Source organism: Sycon ciliatum, chromosome 10 (assembly GCF_964019385.1).
Source record: "Sycon ciliatum chromosome 10, ocSycCili1.1, whole genome shotgun sequence".
Lineage (NCBI taxonomy): Eukaryota > Metazoa > Porifera > Calcarea > Leucosolenida > Sycettidae > Sycon > Sycon ciliatum.
The window spans coordinates 24,199,192-24,218,331 of NC_088652.1; the positions used below are offsets into that span (position 1 = coordinate 24,199,192).

Consider the following 19,140-nt stretch of genomic DNA (forward strand, 5'->3'; position numbering starts at 1 on the left):
GCCCGCAACTTCGCCACAGCATTTCAAACTAATGACGTAACCGCACGACCGTCTCTATAGCAACAGAACCATGACTACCAGACAGACTTGCCGGAAATGGCGGTACGACTCATGTTGTCACTGAGTTGGTTGAGTTGTGGTAAAACCTGTGACTAACGATCACCCCTTGGGACCAGAAAAAACGGTCTTTAGTGGCAGGTGGTCTTTAGTTAGAGGTTTGCACCGCACAACCATTATAATGTGAGACCGCCCGTGCCTGGCGAAGTCGTCTGTAGTACCAGGCTGGTTGCTAGTCACGGTGGTCTTTAGTTACAGATTTTACTGTACCTACACTTACGAGTCAATGATTTGAGGAATGCAATAACTGGCCACACACAAAGCCAAACTGAGCGGAACAGCCTGCGTTCTGCATGTACAAATCAACGCCAATAAACTACCTCCTACAATAAACTGTGCACGAAGGTCCGGGAGATCGCTGGAGATGTGCACGCCCATTGAGAGCTGTCTGAGGAGAGACGCCCAGTGTCAGTTCGTACATGGCAGAACAGGAGCACAGAGCTCCACATGCACACCCTGCCTCTGGTCTTATGCACCTTTATTGTTTTAAAAGAAACACCGAAACTTCCGGAGTACGAGCCGCACCTAGATTTTTCTCACGAAATACAGACATCTCACCGTTGATTATTATTTCACCATTGGTGAATTATGAGCGTTGGCACCAGTGTAGCACAGGCCTGGCTACACATCACACAATGGAAACACCTGCGATGGTTTGTGCTGAGTAACCTCCATTGAAAACGTAATCAGTAAAACCGTTTTATGTATTTTGAAAAAGAAATCCATTAAAAAAACATTTCCAAGACAAGTTCTTGTAAAAGTAAATAAAACCCGGACGCTGTAAGCATTTTTTTAAAGTCAGGCCGAGGAGATAGAGATGAGCACCATTGTCATAAGAAATACTGATAGCGACTTCTTGGCCGATACTTCTTATAGAGTAGTTGGTTCAGTGCTCCCCACACTGGAGCTAGCGCTCAAGTGTCAAGTCGTGCGGAAAGCAGCCACCTTTCCATTGCCAGATTTCCACTTCATACTGCATCCTGATGATGGCAGTTTGCCGAAACGTCGAAAGTAATGCAGTGAACTGAGTTGTGAATTTGGAGTGTCCAGGGAAAGAGCATGTGTGCTCAACATTTCTCTTTGAATTACGAAGCTGAACGATGCCTCATTCCTGTTACGTTCATTGTTTTGGATTTGTGTGAAATGAGAGCACTAGTGTAGGCAGGTTGCCTGCAGACTATTCAAGTTCATTGTTTTTTTCTGTTTAAAAAAAACTAGGTGCCATACCCTCACGTCACAGCGCAGAGATTAATCTTTGTCGTGTGCCCTCGACGTCGTAACACCCCAACACCATGGTAACACGCTGCCATGGCGACGGCGATAAACAGAAGAGCGACGGCGAGCATCCAGGCGTACTCGGGCTCGGTCAAGTAGCAGCGTATCTTGTACGGAATGGTGATACCGTATGAGTAGGGGTAGCGATACAGACGCAGCATGTCCGTGTGGTGGCGCGGGATCGAGGCGTTCACGCCTTCGAACGGCACGCGTACCAGATCCTCAGCGTACTTGCGCGGTATGGTGTAGCGATACGCGTCTCTCAGGTTGCAGCGTGTGATGATCGGAGAGCGAGTGGGGGAATCCTGCGGCGACGACGGGGCTATATCTCGACGACCATGGGATCTCTCGAATAATGTCAGGTCCTCGGCCGAGCCATTGGCAAAGAGGAATATCTCGAAGATGAGCGGCAGCCCGTGATCCCACGCGTTGATGATGTAGCGGCAGCCCCGCGTGCCGTATATGGTGCGGCCTCGTTTGCGCAGGTCATCGGAGATGGCGGTGTACCGCGGCACGAAGTCTGCCTGCATGACTGCCACATCTACATCGTAGTCCCACGGGATGAAGTGAGGAGATCGCGATGCAGCCAGCAGAGTGCCGAAGTCCAGCCAGTAGGGGATACCCAATGTCGTGAATATCTAATCACATACACACACACATGTACAGACACACACACACACACACACACACACACACACACACACACACACACACATACATACACAAATACACACACACACACAAACACACACACACACACAGATACACACACACACGCACACACACACACACACACACACACACACATACACACACACACACACACACACACACACACACACACACACACGACAGGGAGAAGTTTGCTTGCATTAGAAACCTCTCCATACTACAGCGATGGATAAAGAAAGTGAAGCTATTAACCTGCACAAGAGTCCTGTGCAGACATCCTGCACAATCCCAAACCGGCAGCTGAATAAACAAACGCCCCGTCCCTGTACATCGAGACGACGACAACTCGTAAGAATGGCATGTACATAATAGGGTTCTAGCCGGGTCAAAGTAGTAGGGGGGGGGGGGGGGGGCAGGGGCAGAGGAAACAGTTACCCCGTAGCCCATTTTTTCCATTTTTCCAAAAAATGTCTCGTCATGCAAAATGCAATGTGCGGGGGCAAACCCCCGACTTCACCCCCGGCAAGTGTGTCTTTATGAACCCTCTGTGACTGTCCACTGCATGTTCCTCTTATGGCTAGAACCCTGCATAAGCACTGCACATGAATAGAGAAAGTCAGGTAGCACGCCTCACCTCATCAACGTCTTTCAGGGTATTGCGGAAGAAGCGAAATCGCTCAGCTTGGTTGCTGGGGTAACATGGTTCCTTAGCGCGAACCAGGTGCAACAGCTGTACAGCACGAACAAACAAACAGCAGCAACGACAATGAAAACAACGGCATTCGTACCGCTAACTGCCTGGGCGTCACTGGCCGTGCATGTCCGGGTGTGTGAGATGCACTTTGGGTCGGTTTTCAGTTTTCACCTAGCACACTGTGCATGTTCAGCACTGCCGGGCACCGGGGAACGACACACTGGAGAACAAACAGGCTAGAACTTTACCACAACCAGTATACCCCTGTGTACAGTTGTGCACTAGTACAGTACGATCGGGTGCCGAAGAACTGGGGGGGGGGGGGGGGGGGGGATCAGCCTCCCAGCCTAGACCGTTCTTATTTTATTGTACTTCGAAGTGTTTTGTTTGCCCGTAAAAAGAGGCTGTAGGTTTATTGTACTTCGAAATACTTCGGTCCATGCACAGTCCATGCACAGTCACCGCGTATACATTGGTATGCTGTGCTTGGTAAAATCCTAGCGTGTTCGTTCTTCGGCGCTCCGTTCTTCGGCGCTCCGTTCTTCGGCGCTCCGTTCTTCGGCGCCCGACAATACTGTACAAGCCCACTGGGCAGGGGATTCAAATCCGTTACTTGCAGTACTCCATCATTGATTCGCTTCCGTCTTATTTTTCGTGCCTCGTTCTTCAATATAATATTATCCTCTTCCCTTTTCTCATATCAGTAGCTTCATCATTGTGCGAGAACTGTGGCAATACGCCCAGTAAGAAGGCAGATTTTACCTGTGCTTATGGTGAAGTAAATAAAGCTATTAAAACAAACAAAACAAACTGACAATGTATCGGTCAGACATTGCTGCTGGCTACCCAGACCAGGGACCTAGGACTTACATCACGGTGGAAGTTGTAGACATGCAGGTTGTCGACGCCAACGTTCCGCAGGATCACCTCAGCAACGACGATCACCAGCGCACCGATGCCCAGTGCGATGCACAGCGTCTTGCAGCGGCTGCGTACAGACTGCTGGGCACCATGGCAACAGAGAATGTGACCGCGGTGAAGAGGCATCACCACGACGACACGAAGACACAGTGCACCTGGAAACGGGAAACGGACAGGAGAACCTAATTTCTTTCTTTCTTTTTCTTAGGCACTGAGCGAATAGTAAAATGTAAAAATGAGAAAGGACACATGGGTTACGACTTCAACTTACGAATTATGACTGAGTAACTGTTGGTTGTTGGTTTGCGCAATGGAGATGTGTTCGAGCTAGGTGTCAGGTCGTTGAATGTCGCAGTAGTCTGTCAGTTTTGTGCTTAGTTATCGTACTTTCTGACTGCTTATTATCTTCTTATAGTAGAAGACAGGTGTACTCATAACTCGTAACCCATGTGTCTGTTCTTTTTCTTATCTCCACTTTCCCACACCATCCTTTAAATTTTATTCCCAGGGGATCCATTGCTATTAGGCGTATGCCTGTTTTGATTCCTACTATAAATAAGATACAACAACAAACAACAATTGGGTGTGCACACGCTCACATACTGGCAAGTGCCGTTGAGCAGGCGTACGTGCACGCACATGTGTAGACCTGCACCCGAGTGTGCAAGCACGTGCACATGCACTCCACAAGAACACACACGCGTACGCACATGCGCACACACACACACACACACACACACACACACACATACACATGCCCTAAATCAGTCTTACAAAAAGAAACTCTCAGCTAAGCGCTCTTGATGTGAACTGCAGCAAGACTTTAGGGCAGACACAAATGCAGATTTCGGCAGTAAAAAAATATTCTTCTATCAACACACGAGTATCAAATAATTCATTTAGTTGACATGCAATACAGAAGTGTCCTATCAAAAGGAGGGTGGGGGGGGGGGGCAGCCCCCTACACTGATTAAGCGCCCCCCCCCCTCCCTTGTGAAAATGTGCCGCCCGTACTCATTTCTAGATTTTTGTGTTTTTTCGGGCAATTCAACGAAAATGCAGTCGATAGTCACTAAAAAAATGCTTTGGGTTCGCCTGGCCAGCGCCCCCGTACGTTGCATTTTGCATGGCAAAGATAATTTTGGAAAACAGTACACATGTACATTGTACTGTTGCGGACATGGAAATCCAGTCGATTGACCGGGGCCGGCGCCCTCAGCGCGTACAGAACGCTGCGTGCAGTGCACATGGTGATCTGGTGATCCGACGCGACCATCGCGCTGCAGCGCATAAATGCATGACGATGTACAAAGTCATGTACGTACATGTATGTGCGTACCGCTTATCCACGGCTGCATGGCCAGCGTCCTGGGGCCGCTAGACGTGCGACCGGATTTCCATGTCCACGACAGTACATGTATATGGAATTACACTATTATGCGCTTCTACATGTATGTGTCCATTTCTTCCTTCTGGTGGTGTCAGCAGCAGCCTGTTTCACTCCGAGGATGAGTCATGCCCGGAAATTCGGATTCCCACACATTTTCGGGGGAGGTTGGGAACGGAGGTCGAGGTCGTGCGAGGGTGCTAGGACCCGTGGGTTGGGACCGAACCGGAGGGTGTTCGAAACTCGAGACTGAATCCGTAACTCAGAGCACTGGACACAAATAAATTATTGTAATTTGAGTACAATGTATACGGTGTGATACACACTCATACTCACACAGCATACTGATAGTACTGGCAGTCACTTCGCAAAGAACAGCATGCTGCACACCATCAGTATACATAAAGTAGTAAAGATACTACTCGTAGATTCAGAAGGGGGCCTGGCCAGATACCATAACTTATCGCATAAGTACTGCATTGGATGGGTGACACTGTGACACATCTCATTTATAGTGTGGTGACACAACAATATTACTGACACATACTTATTTCCATTTTTCTAGGGTTGCATTCCAGCACTACCATGTTACAGCACGTGCTGAGCGGCGCTGGCACGCCAAGTAAATGACAGTACACCGGTTTATGTCGCGCGCACAAACACCCTGCCACACAACCACAGGGCTTCAACACTAACTTAGTAACTACAGTAATAACACAGGCTGCATACAGTACATCGTACACCACAGTCACACTCACACACTCACTCGCTGTCCCTGTCACACTCACAGCCGTCCTTCCATGTATCTGGTGTCAAACCACATCGATATCACGGCACTGGCGACGGATGCGAAAACAAAATCCGCAACCGAATTCGTTCAATCAATCAACTAACTCAAATGCAGACAGTTTTCAATGTTCAGCAGCGCAATGCCAACTCCTATTATTTTAGTCGATGTACCCTAGGCTAGAAAATCTTATGTCCTAGTGGAGAGCTCTAACCCTCGGGCCAGTGACAATGAATGGTTTACTGATGAACGCGAACGACAGGAGGTCAGAGCAAAAGTACATAATTGTAGTAAGTGATGAAATCAAACAGTTCACAAGTCGGAACTAAAAATTTAGTAAACACGTACCTATCTGTTGTGCAGCTGAAGTTCAGACGGCTAGCTTCTCCTGTCCATAGTCATATTCCACGCTTCAAGAGAAGAGCGACCTACTACAACCACCACGCCCTGCGTGAAGCTGATTCGATTGCCACCAATCGGCCAAGACCATGGCAATTCAGTATTCACTTCTTTCAGTACAATCATCTCCTTTCATTTTTGGAAAATTCAGGGCTCACAGTCCAATACAAAAGCGTGGAGTCGCGCACGGCTTTGCGCGGATGTCACGTGATGACAACTGACCAATCACAGGCCTCTATTCTCCTCTATTCTCAAATCTTTGATCTTGTCCACTACATCGGCCCTGATGTCCACGAAGCTGGGATTCGCTGTGCTGATTCAAAACCCCCAAACTCAGTGATCTACCGCAGCGTTTCACCATTTTCCCTCCAGTTTTCCGGCACGGATTAGCCAAAGTCTGGTCGTTTTGGCTTCGATTTCGGCACAGCAAACGGAAAAGTGATCGGTAAATGTCTGGAGAATTCCACGCTGAAAAAAATAAGCCATAGATGATCAAAATCCGCCAAGAATGAGATGTAGTGGACATTTTTTGAGTGAGTGCCACTCAGCGCGCAGAACGCCAAAAGTGCAAAAGCAGCACCAGATCAAACAACAAGAAAAACGCATGCATGCAGCGGAACAGCAACGCGCGCCGTCCAACAGAAAATCATTGCGCACAGATTTTTCAGTGTTCTCTCCTCAGTTCGCCCGCGGAGTTGGTTGCTGTGCTTTCGTTCTCGCTGGAGTTCTTGTGGCAGCGCATTTCGCCATCATGGAGGAACTGGTACCTCTGGAAACCTGGCCTTTAGTGGCCCTCAACTAACGCCTGGCGGATTTGCTGGTCCCGTTCGCCTCCATCCGATCAGCAGCTCCGTGTTGTATGTTCTCGGCGTTACCTGCCTGGCGAGCTCTGACTCGTTTGTTTGTCTTCTTACCTGTGGAATATCGCGATCGCTCATTGTAGCATCAGCATTTGGTCGAACAGCGGCTACATGACATGAATTTCCTGGGACTAGCACAGGTTGCCTTTCGCCTTCTCCTTCGGTGGACCAATTCTACAAGGCACAGTGAAAGGCAAGTCGCTGCCGAGGGCTGGCAGTAACTGTTCAGTGTTGCAGTGCAATTCCCAGTGAAAATAATAAAGCAAACTATTTCCACTGGAGTATGCACGATCGTAAAAGCACAAGATCGAGACGAACGGAAACGAGAATGGTTTGACACTGCATGCCAAGAGAAGCGAGGAAAGGACAGGTCCGACCAAAATATCGCGAACATCGGCTCTATAGATCTACAAGACAAGAACAGGCTACTCAAGCCCAGGTTCTTTCTCTTTACTTCTTTGTTCTGTTGGGATGCGTAGGATGTACACCATGATCTGTGCTCTCGTGGGGTCACGCGACTCACGTGCACCAAACCCGCCCTCGCACGACGCTTTTGTCGATCCTGCATACCGACTGTGAGCCCTGAAATTCAAAAATGTTTGCGTCGACGCGGTACGCGCGGTAGGCGACTTGGACTATGACACTTCGCCGAACGTCCACTATAGTATGGACCACAGTGCAACAGGCAGGACGGGTGAAGTGAGGACAACATCCAGGTACAGTATCTGCTGCCACTCAGAGTCAGAGCCAGACTTTCATGCCCATACAATGGCATACATGCCATGTCGATCATGATGATGGCTGTCTTCAACATCAGTGATAACTGATAACCAGGGAGTCGTGTATATACGACTCCCTAGCCCTGGTGACAACCAGAAATTTGCATGGGCATGAAACTATTATTACTTTCCGCAGCAACTAACCCGAGCTCATCTTCTGCGCCAAGCGGCTCTGAGCTTCTCAGATACATGTACAATGTAGTTCACGGTCTACGATAATGGCTCCCTGGTTGTCACCAGCGGTAGCTTTTGCTAAATTTCCATCACAATTATTATCTCACCTGGCACTCAACAACAAACCTTTCATGTAAACAGAGAGATGGATCAATTAACGTTACAACAACAAGGTTTAATATGGAGGACAAAATCACGGGATGAACCGGAAAGGAATGCCCCTCGAAAGGCGTTGTATTCACTGAATCAGTCAGCCTGGTTGTGTGGTCCCATACTGCTCAGTGATGGAGACTAGTCTAGAGCATGATTGCTCATGCCCAGGGAGCCCTCCGCATACAATGTACTAGTACAAAGGCAGGAGTTGTCTGAGGATTGCCTTAGCTTTGCTACAGTGTATGTGCATGAAACGCAGCGTTACAACAATGACCTAGCCGGTTGTCTCTGTTCTCTTCTGCCTTTGTGGTAAATGGTAATGCTCCATCCTTGTGGTGTTGACTGAGCACTCTAGGTAATCTGGGAACTCTCGCTATTGTTACAATGTACATGTACATGTACATTGTATGTGGAGGGCTATCACCCACTCTCTTCACATTGGCCGGTGTTTCCACTGAGTCCTGAGATGTTGCAATTAATACAAGATAATAATTATAATAATTATGTGGACTCGGAAGGCTCCCTGCTAGGCCTCGACCAAATATGCTAAAAAAAAGAGCATATTATGCTCGTCGCATATCAGGCAAAACGTCCATAATAGGCCAAAGGCTTAGCAAGATATGCAAAAAGATATGCCAAAATATGCCAAAATATGCTCGACATAAGCAGAAAGTGTAGATCATTTCAGTAAAATTACAACTTTGGAATATTCATTGGCCTCACGGCTATCATGTTTATGGTGCAAATCAAAACACATGCGGAATAGTATGGCTGGGGTGTGTCCCCAGCAACCGTAGCGATAGTGTTCATCCATGGGGAAATGTAGCAAACGCCTCAACCATTCCAAATTCATCCATAAAAGGCATTTCTGAACGCATTTTGTCCATATTATATGAATGTTTTGTCCTCGTTTTCTTCAGAATATTTGAATTATATGCTGGCTTCATTCCAATATTCCCTTTGTCGCTCAATATGCCATAATGAACTGTCTCACAAAATATGCGGAAATATGCGCAAGCATAATTTGGTCGAGGCCTACTCCCTGCAGCTTGTATTTGTAGCCCTGCTCGTGACAACCTCTCCTCCCCCCCTCCCCATATTCTCGCAATTAGTATGCACCTCCCATGATATGGAGTCTTCACATTGAGAAATGTCTGCCTGTCTCGCATGATAAGCATCCTTTTTATTATAATACAGTCAACTTCGCTTATAACGACACTCGGCGGGGCATCAGAAAAGTGTCCTTATTCGCGAAGTGTCGTTATACCCGAAGTCTCATTCTATGTATTACAGTTGGATGGGACTTTGCTCTGGGCATGAACATTCTGTCGTTATTCGCGAATTGTCGTTATATCCGCAGTCGTTATTAGCCAAGTTGACTGTACAGTCAACTTTGCTTATAACGACACTCGGTGGGGCATCAAAAAGGTGTCCTTATTCGCGAAGTGTCGGTATACCCGAAGTCTCATTATATTCCAGTGGGATGGGACTTTGCTCTGGGCATGGAAATTCTGTCGTTGTTCGCGAATTGTCGTTATATTCGCAGTCGTTATTAGCGAAGTTGACTGTAAATCCACCAATTAAATATTGCGACAGACCTTTGGGCCATACTCCACTTTACTACTGAGTACGTTCTCCACCCGTCACCGCCATGCGGTCTTTAGCTGAACCAATGCACGAAGCATAAACACACCAGCACAGCAAAGACACTTCCGTTGACAGATAATTGTCACGCCTCTAGACATGTGCAGCCGTTTCGCTCCTTCCAGTTCATCAGTAGGTGAGGCACAACACTGATTGTCAACGGAAGTGTCCTTGCAGTGCCGTTGTGTTTATGCTTCGTGCGTTGGTTCGGCTAATAAAGCGCATGGCGGTGAAGGTTTCAGAATGTAATAAATCCACCCGAAATACATAAAAAACAAAAATGAACGACCAGTGCGAATCTCCCAGAAACTGCCGGATCCGCGACAACTCGAAGACAAAATGTAAAAATTAATAGTGATCACCAGGCAATGTGTATATTTTAATGTTGACACGGGTGAGGCTCAAGTCTCTCAAGTCCCGATTATCAGTCGGTGCACAAAGCACTCAACAAACTCACACTCACAGTGAACAGAATATACGTCGCCTCTATGGCCTGGGAGCAAAAATAGCTGGAAGGGAGCTGCTGCCTACGCTCGTACATTGCTGGAGTGTGCCAGCTGTGTCTACGGACACGACGAAGACCATAATACACCTGTCCGAGGCATACCCAGTTAATACTATAGCCATGGCTGTGGGTCTTGCAGTCGAGCAAACACAGGGACAAAGTAACTGGACTCCCAACAAGCAAGGTCCACCTGGCAGGTCTCCGGCAGTTGGGCTTGGAAAAGGAGTGGAGGTTGGGGAAGTGTTGGAATCGTTTTAAAATGTATTTAAAAACTTTCTCCCACGTAAAGGGCTAACGTTATAATATGTTTTTAAATAATTTCTGTCTCTCTCTTCTGTCGCTCTATGTCTCTAAGTTTCTGCTACTGGCTTCTGCAGACCCCCCTGACCTCCCCCATCCCCTCTCATCCCCATTTCTCCACACACACACTCTCTCTTTCTCTCTCTCCTCTCTCTCTCTCTCTCTCTCTCTCTCTCTCTCTCTCTCTCTCTCTCTCTCTCTCTCTCTCTCTCTCTCTCTCTCTCTCTCTCTCTCTCTCTCTCTCTATCTATCTATCTATCTATCTCTCTCTTTCTCTCTCTCGCTCTCGCTCTCTCTCTCTCTCTCTCTCTCTCTCTCTCTCTCTCTCTCTCTCTCTCTCTCTCTCTCTCTCTCTCTCTCTCTCTCTCTCTCTCTCTCTCGCTCTCTCTCTCGCTCTCTCTCGTTCTCTCGCTCTCTCTATCTATCTATCTCTCTCTCTCTCTTGCGCTCTCTCTCTCTCTCTCTCTCTCTCTCTCTCTCTCTCTCTCTCTCTCTCTCTCTCTCTCTCTCTCTCTCTCCCCCCTGATCTATGTCTCTGTTTTCTGTCTTTCTTTTCCTTTCTCTCTCTGTTTCTGACTCTGACGCTCTTTCTTTCTTTCTATTTTCCCATTTCTCTCTTTCTGTCTCTTTCTATCTCTCTCACACACACACACACACACACACACACACACACACTAAATATTTATCACGTGTTACAGTATGTGATTATAAGACTTCTCTAGGCGACAACGAGACTCCCAAGACAATAACAACAACACAAGGATCATAAGGACAATTACATACGTGGTACGGCGTTCTGCAATGCACTGCAGTGGATGAGTGGAAGAGCCGTCAGCCTCTTGTCTCCAGGTATGGCAGCTATAGTCTCAAAACTAGTAAAGTGCAATCTTGTGGAAAGCCAGCAAACACTGTAGGATTGGTCCTGCCCTTTTTGCAATATCATGGATCGTGGCCATGATTGTTTTGCGCTCGTCACAGGCATCGGCTTGATGGCTGGTGTATTTCGCATCAACAAAATACATGTACTCGCGGCTTCCCACGTACCATGATTTAAAAGAGGATGATGCGTCTGAGTGTCATGGGTACCGGGTAGACTCTCTCCATTGAGCTGCACGACACGGGGCCGTGAATAAAACATGTTTTCATACTGTTCATGGTGCGTGCATGCATTCAACTCTGCGGATGGCGGCAGCTGTCAGGGACTCAGCATTCTTCAGCATTGTAAAATGTAACACCATAACCAAGAACCGGGCCCTCCTGGCAACAATGCTTCACTAGCCAATTGACCTCAACAGTCGTCGGTGCATGTATTTGTAAAGTTACAAATACATGTACATGCAGACTAAAGGCACGAGGGAGACAAAATATATACCTGACATAATCGTACACGTACATATGTATGTAGTTATTTACATACAGTGTACGTGTAGTATTGTGCGTGAACAGAGGAGTTAGAACATGGAACATGGTGCGTACGATGTGTTACATGCTAATAGCGCTACATGTACACACTAACGAGATCCTCACTCCTCGACTCGAGTCATACAACAATGTTATTATGCATGTGTTGAATACAATGCACTCAATCTCCAGATGCATGTACAGGTGCATACAGTACATGAATACAGTGTACAGTTCAGACTCCCTAGCATCGCAAATGATTAATTTTTTTTCATGGGGGTAACGGCCTCTTTTACGGGCAAAATAAAGTCATGTAGACGTGAAAAATTGAGATACCATGAAAGGTAAAATAGAATTATTATTTTATTCAAGTACAATACATTGATTAATCGTATATTCATACTCGAAGTACATGTACAGTCATGTACATGCCTACAAACATACATGTACTCATGTACATGTAGTCATTCGTAAGGATGAGGGAGCTGAAAATCTGAAATGTCTGAAGGAACAATTGTTGATTGTCTGGGCTTGCATTTGTATTGCATTTTCATCCATTGTGTTTCTTTTCTTTTGTTTTCTGATGATCGCTTAGTGCGTGAAACTCGGAGTGAAAACACTTTCTCTGTCCTCCTATTGTTTGTTTCATTTGCCCGTAAAAGAGCCGGCTGGAGTATAACAATTGATTGTCACCACCAAACGTAACAAATGTAATCATAACTACAAGTTTTAATACATGTCTTACGCAGTCAGTACAAGAGAAAGTTAGTGTATTTGTTATAGATAATTCGCCTCTCACGTCACGTCCAGGTATGGTTCATGCACAACATGATCAGCGTGCATTTATCAGGTGAGACCTATTGTTCTGGGAAGGTTTGCCTGACCATCACTGAGCACACTTGGCACGCTGCACATAACAGTTATCACGTTTTAAGAATGTCCAAGGCAGCCAGTACAAGTATTGTTGCAGAGCATTTTTCTCTCACGTCCAAGTATATGTAAGATTCATGCAGGTGAAATCTATTGTTTTGCAAAGTTTGCTTCATGATCACAAACACTTGGCATGCTGCCACATAACGACAGCGTACGCCATAAGAAGCACGTACAGTACATGACATCAAGAGTACATAACCCCTACTCTTGATGACATGTACATGTATGTACATGTACCTTCTGTCTACATGTACATGTATATCCACAATCAACATACTTGTACTATACATTTTGTTTGTTACTTTACTTCGCAAAGTCAAACGGGAGCATGGACCAGTATTATGATAGCGAAGGGGGTGTATGTGTGTGCGTGGGGGGGGGGGCATGGTATTGTACATGTATGTCGTGATAGAATATCATTCTCGCTAATCACTGCAACAGTCATGCCTTCCACCAGCAAGCCATTGCGTGCCGTGGCTATTCCTGCACCACTTCCTCGCCAAGGACTTAGGGGTATCACATTCTCTATGGGATACACAATGTAGTGGAATGTACAGTAAAACCTGTAACTAACGACCACCGTGACTAGCGACCACCGTGACTAGCGACCAGCCTGGTACTACCGACCACTTTGCCCGACACGGACGGTCTCACATTATGGTTGTGCGGTGCAAACCTCTAACTAAAGACCACCTGCCACTAAAGACCGCATTCTCTGGCCCCAAGGGGTGGTCGTTAGTCACAGGTTTTATTGTACATGATTAGCAGTCTCCTGATGATTGCACAGAGCAAGTACAATGTAGCTCAGAGTCAGAGAAGAGCAGAAGCAAACTGGACCTTGTGTGTGTGTGTGGGAAAGCTCTGGAGCGCTGATCTGTCAGCACTCTCACGCTGTCTCAATTCCGGCACTTAGTTTGAGGTTCTCTACGTTACCTCCTTCAACATACTGGCTACCATTATGAGTGAAGATCGAGTGCAAGCGGTGGCCTCTTTCTGACAAAAAGTACTTGTGTGATCGTAAACTAACTTCAAGGTACCAGTACGCTCTATGTTTGTGATGGAAATACACCATGACGTTAAACGCGTGGAATTATTCGAGTGATGTCGGAAAGCCAATACCAGCGTACCAGCAGCGCAAGCACTCACTATGCACTGCCACTAGGCTATCCAAGTACCAAGCGGTACGGTGCTGTGCATTGCAGTGTGGCTGGAATGAGCAAGGTTATGTTGACAAGCTGACGCATACCACTCCACAACCCCTATCCGTCTCTCTCACTCACTCTCAGGATGGCTAGTGTCCCGTGTCGCTCCGATGGCGGAACTGAGTCCGCTGACGACCCGACTGACATGATATCGAGGATGACAGACTTCATCACAGTGGAATAGAGTCTTGACTCTCAAGCTAAAGAAACATCCAGTCATGACAAACATGCAAAGACCACTATCACACACGGTAATACTGCCAGTAATGGGGATTTATTTTCTAACAATTTTCATTGATACAGAGTTCACTTCTGAGTGCAAGCACTGCCACCACTTGGCCTTTTGTGTACCTTGAATAGGTGCATTGAGAGTTATTAGTTCAGAGAGAAGTGTCGGTAAACCTGGGGTGCTAGGGTGCTATCCATTCCGTTCCACCTTCATGACCATACAAATACATTTCCACCTTCTTTTGTGTGTAATACTAATAGTGCTCCACGTGTTGATCCCTCTCCGCTGGCTAAAGGGAACCTCTAGTCTTCATACACTTACTAGTACTAGCACACGTATCTTTAGCTGCACAACTTAAAATGTGACCATCACGGTCCTCCTCTTGGTGCGTGATATCAGGTGTCTCGCCTTGAAATAGCTCCGTGTCTCGCCTTGGAATATCTACGTGTCTTGCCATTTAATATTTAAAAAAATATCAATCGGGGGAGGAAGGGGATTATTGATGTTAGAATGTGGAAATACTACTTGGAATAATGCTGGGTGATAAAACATAGGCAAAGGCCTGATTTGCCACCGATCATTCTCCTGCACCCCTTCCAAGATCCATTGGACACACACGCACACGCGCGCGCGCGCACACACACACGCACACACACGCACACACACGATCATACCAATAATACCCAGGACCTGTGCAGTACATGTACAGTCTCACAGACGTAGGAGCTCCTGCCGACCAAACGTATGGATATGGTAAGGTGGGGGCGCACCACCGATCGACTATTGACCTTGCATGTGCGTTCCTGAACACCCCACTTGAGTACAGCATTAGTATTTTCTAGTGTAGAAGCGGTCATGTGACATGAAGTACATTGTGTGGTTCTGAAGAAATATGTGCACAAACATCGGGCGTGATTGTTCGTGTGGTGTTTCCGGTTCTCCATTAATTTTTACATGATGTAGCCATTTGTACAGATACATGTATGTACATTCTACACACTACACCCTCTCACAATGCATGTACATGTAATGACTACGTACATGTACATGTACATGTACCACCGCATACTCCAGATACCACACACTCTCACATTCGCACATTTTTCAGAAATCACTCAAAACCCGGCTTTTTGTTTTGAAAGATCACGAAGGTACATGTAAATGCAAAGCGGCTGCATAGCAATAATACAATCATGTAGAGCAAATTCCATTTTCAATCTCAGATACTACCACAGTCATAATCTACACACAACCCTGTACAGGCTCACATTCTCACATACTAGATCAGCAGTTTGGAAAACATGCCGCAGCATGCATTGGCAATCCAACGAACGACCATTTGCCTGAGCTCGGTGAGCTGCGCCACGCTTGCTCAGCATTCCGAAGGTGTTCGCTATGGGAAACGGTACAAGTAGCTCTTCTCGCCTGCCCAGGTCATGCGATCGCGCGAACAAACAAACGGCAGTGCTCGAAGTGCAACAAAGACAAAGTGCTTCCTATGTAGCAGAGTGGACGCATGTCTATTATGATCTATACTGGGTCAAGAGATGTCAGCTGACTTGTGGAGATCTGAATCGATCTCTTGCCAGCAAATAGAGCCTCAACTCACCACATACATGTACAGTACATACAGTACATGTACGTACTACAAATGTAGTCTGAATGCATTACAAAATCGATCATCGTAGCGTATGTAATAAAATCAACCATCCTTCCTGGTAAATGGCGAGGGCATAGTTTTGGAGTGTTTTCCAGACGGTGACATAATCAATGTCCCTGGCTGATCCATGAAAGTCTGGACATTTTGAGGCGCACTATGTGACAGGATTGAAGGGTAGAGAGGGTCGCGTGGACCCCACGCCCCTACCGGAGGTCCTGGAGCGGCCTTATGGTCCAGGGACAGCGGATTGTCATTGTCAATGTCAGTGCAGAGCGCATGTTGTTCATTGATTCCAACGTGTGTTGAATGTTTCTCTTCTGCCCCGTGGAATGTAGGGCATGTTATTTACGCCAGCATTCGCTATGGTCTGGACTGACTGTAAGAACATTGCAGAAATGCCACTACAAGCGCATTTATTGGCTCATAGTGGTTGCCAGTGACGGCGTACAACGGGTGTCCGCGCTGTTACTCTCCGAGTATGGGGGTGTTTACTGCTGTTTTCAACGCTGGACTTTCTGAATTGCTAACGGCACATACCGCTCGGAGCATTGCCCGCGCTTGTTTTCTCTCGGCACGTGGGTGATTTCTTTCTCGGTGTCGTCTGCCAATGGGCACCAAAACTTGCAACAGGCGAACCATCATCCATTACTCTGCCCACACGCTGCATAGCACGAGCCATGCAGAATGGGTTGCTGTGACGACACCACTCAGCAGCGTGCGCTATGTGGCTGGGACTCAGGCTAAGCTAGGATTCGAGGAATCGAAGCTAGGTCTCTCCGGCACCAAACCCCTTTCGGATTGCGTGCCCTGCAGCAAGAACATGTAGCTGGATGCTGTGTTGCAATCATCCAGCAAGACACAGCAGTGTGTACATCGTATCGGTAAGAGCTCCACGGACCCTCGTCTTTCGGCTGGGGCCGAGCCTGACATGGTTTTGCTTTCTAACCAGACACGTGGGGGTAGCTACATGTAGTTGTAGAATTGAACCTATGAACAAACCGATACACCGCGCATCAGAAGAACTATAAAAGAGGACGAGAAATAGCTTATGGAATCATTACAGTTCTTTTCTAGAGCCTAAAAGGGCAAGAACAGCTGAAGAGCGAAGTGCCAACACCAAACACAGGTTTCTAGTGAGGCCAAGATTGTATGACGAGCATTATTCTCTTCTGTTCAGTTTTGATCTTCAACTTTAATCGAGCACTGCCGTGAATTCGCCATGTCGTCATTTCCTGTGGTAGCCGATGTGAAACTGCGCAGAACTGGCGCGTCCTTTGCTATTCTCCTGTTAGTTGTCACACAGCTCACGTTGTCACCATGCGTGCTAAGCATGCCCCCCGCAAGTCTGTCAGCACAAATGGAAGGCAGAAGACCAGCATCAGCATCATCATCCTCATGTCTGCGTTATCTGGAACACGCCAATGCCAAGTTGTCCCCACAAGGTCTGGATGTCTCCGTAGCCTGTGGTTCTCCTGTAGCTGAGAGCGGGGCGCACCAATACTCAGACGAGTTGCACGCTTCGTTTGCTGTCCGAATGGATCACCTTGTTAGCTCAGGAGGCATTCCTACACGCGCTTACATTCGCTTCCCTATCAATCCCCTGTCTTGTCACACACCGGTTGGGCGTGTAGAGATTGAGGCTGCGTTTAGCCTGCAATATCCTGCAGGGGATGTTGGGCGGGCCAAGGCTGGTCAAACAGTGCTCAGCACGCGGGCTCGTTTCACTATTCCAGCCCGTCGACAGTGCAGCAGACCCTGGTTCAACCAACCACTGGATGTGTCCCTCTACAGGTCCATCATGGCCGCAATGACGTCACATGACGTGGATTCGGCACACCTTTACGTCAGCCTCCGGAAGATCATGAACTCGTCGGCTGTGACGTCACCGGATACTAATGCCGGCGGGCTGTTTCCGAGCATTCAACCAGACCGACTGAGACCGATGATTGTCCTAGGTTTCGCTATGAACGGCGATACCGCAACACATATTCGCAAACGTATAAGTCTGGCACGTCAAGCACACTTGGCGTCATCAGAAGCAGCAGCCAGTGCTGATTTCACGCACCGGAGTCAACCCAATGCCCACAAAGCTCGCAGCCGTCGGGAAGCGGAAGACCCAACAAGCGAAAGTGAACAGGAACAAGTTTGCGGGCATCTGGATGACTTTCTTATACGCTCCAATGAGCTAAGTGTTACTATGGAGACAAACGAGACGATTGCCCACTATAAGTTACCGGATCGCTTCGCGGTAATTCGGATCAAGACCTGCGCCCAAACGAAAAAATGCAGACGCCTTGCGGAACGCCCAGAGTTCGTGGGTCTGTCTCCCCGGTTGCCTGGAGCAAGCATGCAGATGTCTGACATTTCTATCAAACCCCAGTGCAGGCCAGTGGCGCACTCGAGCAGGACAGTCAGACTGGTCTTGGCAGCAACAGAGCATGACACTGAGCCCATCTACAAGATGGAGGAGTTGAAGGATATCAGTGCGACACACTGTGCATGCACACTATTTGCTTAGAAGGCTCAATTTTCTTGACATCCAGATTTTACAGATATCTATTGATGGATCCATGCACTGCTATGCTGGCCTTTCCACTTACAACATTTTTATTTATTAGTGACAATTCGGCACCCCACGTGATTACGTAATATTTTATTTGTGATTATCACCGAAAACGATTCATCTGCTATACAATATCAGCATTGACAAGAGCAGGAGGCCACAACTTGGCCGAGTCTTTGTACTGACATGCACACGTACTAAACCACACTCCAAAGGCCACATGTAGAAACCTGCCCACCGAAACCATGTGCTCCAGTGCAAATTATCATTTTAATAATATTATATTAATTTTGGTACTGCAATGTTCTCTAAGACAGTAAAGTAAATTATAATATAATTAACAGACAGTCAGATGCAAAAAGGTACCTTATGACGTTTTGCAGTTGAGCCGGAAAATCACGTTCGAAAAAATATTTTCTGTGAATAGGTGATCGATAGTCCGGATAGTTTCCAGGGTAACTCTATGATGAATTGAGATTTTTGGA

At 47.1% G+C, this 19,140-nt stretch overlaps 2 protein-coding genes across 3 annotated transcripts; one reads left to right on the top strand and one right to left on the bottom strand.

Moving 5' to 3' along the window:
* Window positions 1-768: 768 nt before the first annotated feature.
* On the bottom strand, window positions 769-6,392 carry LOC135825850 (uncharacterized). 2 transcript variants are annotated; one of them, XM_065338482.1, is made up of 4 exons: window positions 6,202-6,392; window positions 3,629-3,834; window positions 2,699-2,794; window positions 769-2,030 (listed from the first exon to the last, which is right to left on the bottom strand). In XM_065338482.1, exons 2-4 carry the CDS (start codon window positions 3,803-3,805, stop codon window positions 1,347-1,349), a joined length of 957 nt encoding a protein of 318 aa, XP_065194554.1. In that variant the 5' UTR covers window positions 3,806-3,834; window positions 6,202-6,392; the 3' UTR covers window positions 769-1,346. The 2 variants fall into 2 exon arrangements, with proteins under 2 accessions (XP_065194554.1, XP_065194553.1); XM_065338481.1 differs by lacking the exon at window positions 6,202-6,392 and adding an exon at window positions 4,283-4,557.
* Window positions 6,393-16,210: 9,818 nt separating this feature from the next.
* On the top strand, window positions 16,211-18,892 carry LOC135826436 (uncharacterized). Its single transcript, XM_065339047.1, has 2 exons — window positions 16,211-16,973; window positions 17,385-18,892. The coding sequence occupies exon 2, from the start codon at window positions 17,423-17,425 to the stop codon at window positions 18,608-18,610; it is 1,188 nt and encodes a 395-aa protein (XP_065195119.1). The 5' UTR covers window positions 16,211-16,973; window positions 17,385-17,422; the 3' UTR covers window positions 18,611-18,892.
* The last annotated feature ends 248 nt before the right edge of the window (window positions 18,893-19,140 follow it).

Coding starts and splice junctions, on each gene's coding strand:
- LOC135825850 (XM_065338481.1), bottom strand. CDS start 4,391: ATGTGCGTACGCGTGTGTGTTCTTGTGGAGTGCATGTGCACGTGCTTG. Junction 2,795..3,628: donor TCTACAACTTCCACCGTGAT/GTAAGTCCTAGG, acceptor CGTGCTGTACAG/CTGTTGCACCTGGTTCGCGC. Junction 2,031..2,698: donor CCCTGAAAGACGTTGATGAG/GTGAGGCGTGCT, acceptor GTATGTGATTAG/ATATTCACGACATTGGGTAT.
- LOC135826436 (XM_065339047.1), top strand. CDS start 17,423: ATGCCCCCCGCAAGTCTGTCAGCACAAATGGAAGGCAGAAGACCAGCA.